General features: G+C 39.1%; 1 protein-coding gene across 1 annotated transcript; it reads right to left on the minus strand.

The window, feature by feature from the left end:
• Positions 1-1,133: 1,133 nt before the first annotated feature.
• On the minus strand, positions 1,134-3,048 carry KCR1 (beta-ketoacyl reductase 1). The gene is made up of 3 exons (XM_086799607.1): positions 2,272-3,048; positions 1,704-1,773; positions 1,134-1,550 (listed from the first exon to the last, which is right to left on the minus strand). Exons 1-3 carry the CDS (start codon positions 2,916-2,918, stop codon positions 1,293-1,295), a joined length of 975 nt encoding a protein of 324 aa, XP_086655733.1. The 5' UTR covers positions 2,919-3,048; the 3' UTR covers positions 1,134-1,292.
• Between the last annotated feature and the right edge of the window lie 6,815 nt (positions 3,049-9,863).

Consider the following 9,863-nt stretch of genomic DNA (forward strand, 5'->3'; position numbering starts at 1 on the left):
GATGCAGACGCAGAGTCACAAAGGTGATTAGACTTTCACTAACACAAAAAAATAAGGGCAAGGATTCTAACTCTTCAAACCAAAACAAAAAGGTTAAATTTTTTATCCTAACAAGAAAGGGCACATAGCCAAAGAATGGAGGAAAAAGCAAGCAAATGCCAAGAAAGGACTCATAGCCAAAGAATGGAGAAAAAAAATGGCAAATGCCAAAAATGACCAAGAAAGAATCCAATCATAATACAAAGAGAGTTGTTTGTTGCCATTGAAGAAGTGTACAGTGAGATAACTAATGTTGCAATACATGATTCTTCGATCATCGACAGTGGAACTTCTAGGCACTTAACCAAGCCCGTGGAAGATGACATCATGGTGACAATGGGCAATGTTGCAAAGTGCCCAATCAAAGGTTCACGACTATTTCATTTATATCTAAAAAGGTTGTAGAAAACTCTTTTGAACGTTCTTTGTGTTCCAAATATGAAGAGGAAACTCCTTTCTATCTCGGCTATCATGGACCATGACTTGCGGGTTCGCTTTGACAAAAATGGTGTAGTCGTTCTTGATGGAGATAATAAGATCACTCGAAATGGCATTCGTAGGAACAACTTATATGAGATTTTGGTATTTTTGAATTCCAAGTTGATTTGGATAACTTAAGCTCATTTTCAAAGACTAACAATAAGCAGACCTAAGATGAAACATACCCACTGAGATGGTAAAGACTAATGCAGCTAGGTTGGTATGCCAACCTCATCATAATTAAATGAGGGCCTAACCTGGATCCCAATAATCAGCAGATTTGGGTGAAAACTTATCCAATAATCAGCAGATTTATGATGCGGTTGGTATGCCAATCTCATCATAATTAATGGATGGCCTAAGAGCTGGATCCCAAACCAAAACAATAAGCAGATTTAGAAGAAACATATCAACCAATATAAGCTATGCCAACCTCAACACCGATTGGGGCCTCTTAACCTGAGTTCTGTGCTGACACCTTCAGATGGTCAGGAAAACCGCACATAACAATCCTTTCTTCTAACAATTCTTCAAAAAAATTGTCGTTTGAGTGCATATGCTTAAAAATTAAAATTTGAGTGTAGTAAAATATCAAAAGACACTGCATACCAATGTTTAGCTACCTTGAAGAAAAATGTGATTCCATATAAGACATTCATAACCAAACATTGGCAGGTTTTTCCAGGTTTACTAAACTAAACAGTAATGACTTACAAAACGAAATAAAAAACACCTACAACTAGGTAACTGAACCAGACTCCCTTGTCCTCTAATCACTCATCCTTCTTCCGAGCCTCTTTGGCTTTACCCCGTCTCCGGACATCCATACAAGATTTAAAGCGGACAGTATCAAAAAGAGGCTCTGGAAACACATCCACCACCTTCCATAATAGAGAATGTGGCCAGTAAGGTGAGCATAGAGGCTCATATCCAATCCATTTGACACCACTGCGGGCATATGCATCTGGAGATGGACAAAAGAAGGAAGATCTCCTTATAGATGCTAGCTTCGTAGCGACATGTAATGGTGCCTGTTCCACAAGGCAATCCAAACGACCCCATCAATGACATACATGCAGTCTCAAATCCATTACACAGATTCTCTCTTAGGAAATCTAAAACTTCGAGTGCACTCAATGACTGCCATTAAACTCTGTGATATGCACATAAACAGATCAACGCACCTGGCACTGCACATCAATTCCACTGTGCTTGTACTCCACATACAGATTCCTTGAGAATTTATCGATAAATCTGACAAGTGCCAAACACAATGAGTTTGCAATGAAACAGCGAGGGCATGGAAAAACACCATAAACACAATAGACTTAACAAAAAGATACCCAATCAGTCGTGCAGTGCACTTTCATAGATAGCCACAAAAAAGGGTATGCATACACATACATAAGCATACCACAAAGACAAACAGTGTACATACATACAAGGTGCATTCTTTAATGCACATTCCACATACATAGATGCAAACACACTCACTCTTTAAAAACATTTACTCAATTGAGCCCCCTTGTGGTGAAGATAGTTAAATTAAACAGCTAACGCTTCCCATACATCCATTCATTTAATTTATGGACTTTAATACAATATTCTGAGCATGCAAACTCTGCATACATGAGCACAAATACATATATCGGCAGCTATACAAATAGGAGACATCGAGTCAAGCAGAGGAATTGGTACAAATACAAGTACCATTCTGTAAAGAAATGCATGGAAAGGAAGACCCTCACATACCCTTTGGTGCCAGCATAAAGGGCGTAGAGAGGATCTGATGGTAAGACCGAAGCAGATCCAGAGCCAATATTGACGATAGCACCTCGTTTGCGCTTGAGCATGCCAGGGAGCACGATCTGCACCATGCGGACGATGACCTCAACGTTCATTCGCAGGATGTTGGCAGTGAGCTCTGCGTCCACTTCATGGAAAAACCGGGCATAGGGATAAGAAAGTCCAGCATTATTGACGAGGATACCCACATCCAGCCCTGAGACAAGCTCCCCAACGCGGGAGAGCCCTTCGTTAAGGTTTGCGTCTGTGAAATCAAGCACAATGGTCTTAACCTGCACACTGTATTTGCTCTTGAGCTCGGCCGCTAGGGTTTCCAGCTTCTCTTTTGTACGGCCAATCAAGATAAGGTTAAGGCGTCGCTTGGCCAGCTGAAAGCAGAAGCCCCTCCCGATGCCGTCAGTGCAGCCTGTCACCAGGGCCCAGGTGCCATAGCGAGTCAGGGGCTTTCCCGGGCGCAGAAAGTACCGCCATAGCCAGGACACGAAGCCCGAGAGTGTTCGGAGGAGGGAGAAAAGCCCTAGAACGGCGAGGGCAACTACGGCCAAATCCTGCGGAGAAGCCTTGACGAAGACAGCAGGGATCGCGATGGCCATGGCAACAGTGCGGGGAGAAAGCTCAGCAAACGTAGAGGCGGATGGTTTTTGCTAGGGCTGCAACTGCGACGGCATCATGGCATGTTGTTTTACAGTGGCTATGCAACATTTATACATCCTCGCTTGATTGCTGTGCACCTACTATCTATAAAACGCCCACCCACCCCACCTCCTTAGCTCACCCAACTCCTCCTACCCCTCAATTAACGTCTCCAATGATCAAGCCCCTCTCTCTCTCTCTCTCTCTCTCTAGAGCTCTAGAGCTCTTTGGAGCTCCTCGTGCGGGCTCCAAGGTGGCCATAGTGTAGCAACCGGAGCTCATAAGAGCCAACCATCTGCTCGGCTCCCCGATGAAATGTTGGGTGGCCCTCTTTGGAGCTGTTCATGCCATGGCTAGAGTTCCCGAAGCTCAGAAGAACCAACGCTCGACTGCCCGATGAAAAACTTGGGTGGCTTACGCTTTCAAACCTCGAGCAAACTTGAAATTATTAGTTCCACCAACGCACAACTCCAATCCTTACAAGTCCCAATGAGAATTGAATGAGGTGCTCATCGCGCAGGGCCTTTTAGTTGCCTAAAATAATGCATTCCAATCATGGTGTAAATAGGCCCTCTACAAACACGCACGCGTGCGCACACACACACATACACACAAGCACACACACTACAATAAACGATGAAGGTGAAGCACCCTCTTTTGGTCTTATGGTGTGTGTGTCTAGATGGGCTCAAACCATGTCCTTGTGAAGCCACTAAGGGGCCAATCTGTCAAGCCTTCTAAAGTTGACCTTTTTTAACATATGCTAGTTAACGAGAGCCACCCATCATGCAATTTTGCCCATTCAACTTGATTGTAAATGGACCAAAAAATGCTCCATTTTTTACACTATCGAGATGGGCCCATGAGACCTTACTCTTAGAATCGACTCTCTCTCTCTCTCTCTCTCTCTCTCTCTCTCTCTCTCTCTCATTTAATGGGTGCCCAACATCACATCACCATTTGTATTTTGGTTACACTTGTAGGATTTTTAGATTCACACCACTATATTCATGCTGTCACTTCATAGATAAAATTTAGCATGTTAGAAAGTTCTTTCTTTTTCTCATTCTTGTTGCAAGGTAAAAAGTTCTACTAGTAGTCTAGATGCACTTTTAGAATCCCCACCCTTTCCTTATCAATGAAACAAATCATATGTTGAGCAACCACCAAAATGATGATCTTCTTCTTCTTTAGTGGTGGGAAGTCTTTGTAGATCTTCTTTATGTTTCTTCTTCTTCTACTTTAGTGGGAAGTCTCTATATATCCTGGCCCTCAAGCCTATCTCCATGAACATAAGATCAATAAGCTAAGAGGAATTTTATGTCCTTAAATAGCTAAGTAGCCCTCGAGCTCAAGACAAGCAACCCTGACCTTCAAAATGTCGAGAACCACCTAGTCTTACCCATTTTTAGCCCCTTGTAGTGTATTTCTTAATGGCCACTTTAAAATTTTGCAAGTATTTAATGCCCAAAAACAGGCTTGACAATGGGTTAAATTTCAAGCTTAATGGAGTGACATACACAATCCTTGTAACACCTCTCTCTCTCTCTCTCTCTCTCTCTCTCTCTAGTCCGCCACATCATGCAACATAGTGCTTGTTTTTTTCTATTGAAAACTTACAGCAACAAGGACATAAATGAACAAAGAATGTTGATATTGACTTGGTCATTATGGTACACAATAATAATAAGCCACTACCACTACCCATTTAAGTTATAAAATTTACTCTTAAGATAAGGTTACCTTAATCATGAGGCTCACCATCCCTTCCCCCTCTCATTGCAACACCAAGCCCATAGTCCTTCTCACCTACACACCCACCTACCTATCTGCCTTCTCCACCCAAGGCTCCCTCATAACTTTTTGCCACACCTTGTGATGGGCAATATTGAAAGTCCTCTAAAACAAGAGTTGTTAATAGCCTCCCTATTTTATGGCCTTCTTTAATACACAATATGTGTGTGAGATATAGAGAGAGATCTACGATCACACACACACACACACACACACACACACTCACTCACTCACTCACTATTTTCACTCACACACAACTTCTTTGTCATCTCTTTAATATGTGTGTGAGATATAGAGAGAGAGCTACGATCACACACACACACACACTCACTATTTTCACTCACACACAACTTCTTTGTCATCTCTTTAATTCTCTCTCTCTCTCTCTCTCCCTCTCTCTCTCTCTCTCTCTCTCTCTCTCTCTCTCTCTCACACACACACACACACACATTTACTTTCTCACTCACTGTTTTTACCCCTCTCTTATTTATTCATTTAAAAAAAATGAGAGAGAGGTGCAAATAGTGTGAGTGAGTGAATGAGAGGGAGGGGTGAATAGAGTATGTGTGTGTGTGTGTGTGTGTGAGAGAGAGAGAGAGATGTGTTTATGTATGTGTACAAGAGAGAGAACCTCAAGTCGTTACCAAAAAGGGGGGAGGGTTTATTTCTAAAACGAAGAAGATTTTGTGTGCTCTTATTGTGCCTAAAGTTATATATCTTAGAGGGGTTACATTATATCAAGGTTTAAAGGGCCAAGAAATAAGTGAGTTGTATATAATTTAAGGTGGGGCCCTTTCAACATAGGGGCATCATATTTATGAAGCTAGACATTTGTCATTTCATGCCCTATTTTAATATCCACACCTTTATTGGTTGTGGGATTTAGAAGGGTTTAAAGTTGAATTTAATGGCTTCAATGTCACATCCTATTTTAATATCTACACCTTGTTGGTTGTTGCTTATGGGATTTAAAGTTGAATTTAATGGCTCCAATGGAGTGTTTGCATTAATCCTCATTGCTTTCCTCTTATTAACCGTATCCTATAAACAATGGTATTTCATTATATTGAGATAATTCTACGTGAGGGGTATTTTTTTGTTTCACCCACCTCATAGGGTCCACAGTCGCACCCCTGATGCCAATTTATATGTGGAGACCATTATGTGTCTATTTATATGATGAGATGCGTGCATGGCATATGGGAATCTAAGATAAACTAGTTGCCCGGAAGTGAGTGGTCAATCCCATCAGGGACGCATGGGATGGTGTGCACATTGTGCTCAATTTTTCACTCATGAGTCACATGGTCTCTTTCTATGCTTAGCATGAAAATACCCCGGCGGCGAGATAGGGACCCATGTTCTATGCATATGATAAAACCCCCTAACCTAGAAATATCCTAGGCTAGACGAGATTTAGTACTTAGAATGTATAGAATTGGGCCTCAATGCAAATGGGCTCATGAGTCGTGACAAATGCTTTAGAGGTAAGCTAGTCTTGTTTATAGGTTTGAAAAAAAGTGTGCTAAAACTATTATGTTTCTATTTATATGACAATGCTCGCATGGCAGATGGGAATCATGGAATAAACTAGTTGGAAGTGAGGGGTCATCGGGGATGCTCGCATGGCAGATGGGAATCATGGAATAAACTAGTTGGTTGGAAGTGAGGGGTCATCGGGGATGCATTATGCTCAATTTTTCACTCATGAGTCACATGCTCTCTCGTTATGCTCGGTGTGAAAATACCTTGGAAGGAGAGGGACCCATGGGCTATGCATATGATAAAACACCCCAACCTAGAAATATCATGGGCTAGATGAGACATACTACTTAGAATGTATGGAATCAGGCCTCAAAATGCACAAGACCTTGTGAGAAATTGTCTCATGTGACTAGGAGTTTGCTTGCATATTATGCTCACACATGCTCTTACTTTCTTGGCTATGCTCTGCTTGAAAATACCCTAACAAGATAGGGACCCATGGGCTACGCATATGCACCCCAACCTAAAAATATCATAAGCTAGATGAGAGAATGGATAGAGAAGACTCGTGGATGTGTAATGATAATATGTGGGGGGTAAACTTTATACTTCGAATTTGTGTGTGTGTGTGTGTGTGTGTAGAGAGAGAGAGAGAGAGAGAGAGAGAGAGAGAGAGAGAGAGAGAGAACGTTTATAGGTACACATATGTGTGTGTGTAGAGAGAGAGAGTGAGAGAGAGAATGTTTATATGTACACATATGTGTGTGAACTTCAAATTTGTGTATGTGTGTGTGTGTGGAGAGAGAGAGAGAGAGAGAACGCTAATTTGTACACATCTACATGTTTTTATTAAATAATAATAATGCTTGTGTGTGTAAAAAATAGAAGGTATGTAGATTATAAATGTAAGCATATATATGTAGATTATAAATGTAAGCATATATATGTAGATTATAAATGTAAGCATATATATGTAGGATGCACATAGGTATTAGAATATGTATTATATTCTTGTTAATATAAAATAATAAGCAAACCTTTGAAAGCCTTTTAAAGAATGTATACACTTAAGGAGGCAATATTTTGAAGGCATTCACAAGCACACAATCATGAGAGAAGAGCTATAACTTAAACATGTGAGTGTATGCAAAGTAGAGGGTAGAGATGGGAGGCGACTCAAAGTGTCTTGCACATCTAAGAAACAAGTGTAAAGGCAGAACCTAAATGGGAAAGCTTACACCCACCAATGAAGTTGAGCAAAAAGGTTAGAGGTTAGAGTGCAAGCCATGAAGCTTTTATACTAGAGGTAATGTGCATTAGAATCTTCTTAATGCTTTTAATGAGTGAGATACTAAGGTTCTTCTTTACCCACACACGTCCTCCTCTAACTATTACGCATGGTGCTTTGTTGAGATCATAGCTAAAATGGCAATGTTTCATTTACTCCTCTTTGAGATGCAACTAAGGATCAAAGCCAATTCTTGCTCATTGTTGGGAGGCTAATTCAAAATAACATTTAGCTTAGAATGAGTTGGTCTTATGATTTGAGGTGGTATCATTTGATGATGTTTGTGTAATGAACCCATTAACCATCCTTGGATAAGTACATATGTTAAGAAAATTTTAGACTAAAAAAAGGGCATTTTATCTCTCTCTTCCATGAATCAAGGAAAAGTATTAAAAATGTTATGATACTGTCACTCTCTCTCCTCTTTTCAAATCAAGGAGATGTCCTTTTACTAGTTTTATAATAGAATCACCTACTATTTTATTCTAAAAGTGTACCCCTCCAAAAATTGGGACCACATGTCCTCTATTTAAGCTAAATATGTGCAAGTTGCAAAATGTGGCAACCTTAACTACCCACATGAATTCTCAACTTCAAATTCCATCAAATTGGGTGTATTTGAAGTTTTTGAATTTGAAATTCAAAAAATAAGATATCCAACTGTAGAATTTCAATTTTTAAATTTATTTTTCGCCATGCCTAGATCTATGCTCTTAGAGTGCTTTTGTGCATTTTGGACTAAATCTTATTGTAAATGTTATTGTTTAGAAAAAATGGTTTTTGAGTTGTCCATGCTTATCTAGTGTTTGGGAGTCTTTTCCCCAAATTTTATCACTTTCCCTCCTTTGTAAAGAGAGAGATAAATCTCTATGTCTAGCCTTTAAATTCCATACCCAATCTCTATTTCTTTTTCAAACTCTTCCTTTCCCTTCGTTTCCACATTTATGGCACTAGATCTTCTCAATTCTAGGACCATTCTCATACATAAACCAAGTGGGAGAGAGAATGACGTGTGTGTTGATTTTCTGGTGCCATTTAGATAGAACAAAAAATTTGTCTTTCCTTTCATTGATCTTTTTGTACAAATTCAAAGGAAAACAGAGCCATCGAGATATGTTTTATGTTATGTTTTGGGGTTTTGTTATGGTTACTTAGTGTCTTTAAATTCTTTGTTTTTGTTTTCTATGAGGTTTGGTTCAATAGTTGTGTTTAGTATTGGGATTAAGATGATTCCATATTATGTATAATATTGTGTTAGTTATATTTCATGCTAAGCTAATTTATGTGCTTATTAGTTATTTAATGTGGTTTATTGTAGTGATTTGATGTGGATTAATACTTTGCATCCATAGAGCAACGAAAGAGAAGGAGAAGAGAGCTATGCAAGTTTGTGTTAATGAATTATTTTATTGAAGGTTTGATTTTATATTTATGTTTAAAGTAATGTTTAAGTTTGGTTTAATGTTATTTTTAATATTACTATTGTCATTAAGGATTCAATGTTGAATACAAAGTTTGATTCCATGTTGTGTTGAATGTTATTAAGTTGTTAGTGTGATTAAGTTTATTTTTCTACTATGATTGGGTCAAACTTAATATTGTGTTTTATGTGCTCTCTATATTGTTGTTATTAATTTTGGTTCCATGACCTCTATATTGTTTTTATTAAGTATGATTCCATGTTGTGTTGAATGTGGGTAATGTTTTTTTGGGATCAATAATAATTATATATATTAACTAAAACTGTTCAAAAAGTCAGAGCTACACTATCCAAATTTACAACTCCATCTTAAATTCATTTAGAATTTTACACAAAAATTCCCATCTCTCTTCTTCCATCAAAAAGCAAGATTGTTCCAAGATATCTGGTATCCCAAAAGTATGCTAGCCTCCACCATAGCTTATGTAGTGCATCCACGATGGGACTGTTTTTCCAACATTCCCCCTTTCTTGGACCATATTTTAAAAGTGGGTTTGGTTCCCACAGGGTTTCTATAAAGGCAACATTCCCCCTTCCTTGGACCATATTTGTATGTTGCAGGTGAGATGTGGGTAATGTTTTAATGTTGTGTTTAAAGTGTTTTAGTTAATGTGTACTAATCCAAATGCTATGATTAAAAAATGATTGGGATACAAGTAGAAAGAAGAAGAGGGTGGATATACACTTCCAACTAGATGCTGAGTATACCCCTACAAGAGGATTGAAGTCTCATTGATGCAACCATTATGCATCGAGAAAGAGAAGCAATAAAAAAGCACATAGATCTATATAGATGGTTCAATTTATCCACCTGATCCTCGTTCTCAACAACAAACTCACCAATTTTCAGGGTTAACC

The sequence above is a fragment of the Cibotium barometz genome, chromosome 1 (genome assembly GCF_041138505.1).
Source record: "Cibotium barometz isolate CiBa-2024 chromosome 1, ASM4113850v1, whole genome shotgun sequence".
Taxonomy (NCBI): Eukaryota; Viridiplantae; Streptophyta; class Polypodiopsida; order Cyatheales; family Cibotiaceae; genus Cibotium; species Cibotium barometz.

Coding starts and splice junctions, on each gene's coding strand:
- KCR1 (XM_086799607.1), bottom strand. CDS start 2,918: ATGGCCATCGCGATCCCTGCTGTCTTCGTCAAGGCTTCTCCGCAGGAT. Junction 1,774..2,271: donor CTTTATGCTGGCACCAAAGG/GTATGTGAGGGT, acceptor GGCACTTGTCAG/ATTTATCGATAAATTCTCAA. Junction 1,551..1,703: donor GAATTGATGTGCAGTGCCAG/GTGCGTTGATCT, acceptor CTTGTGGAACAG/GCACCATTACATGTCGCTAC.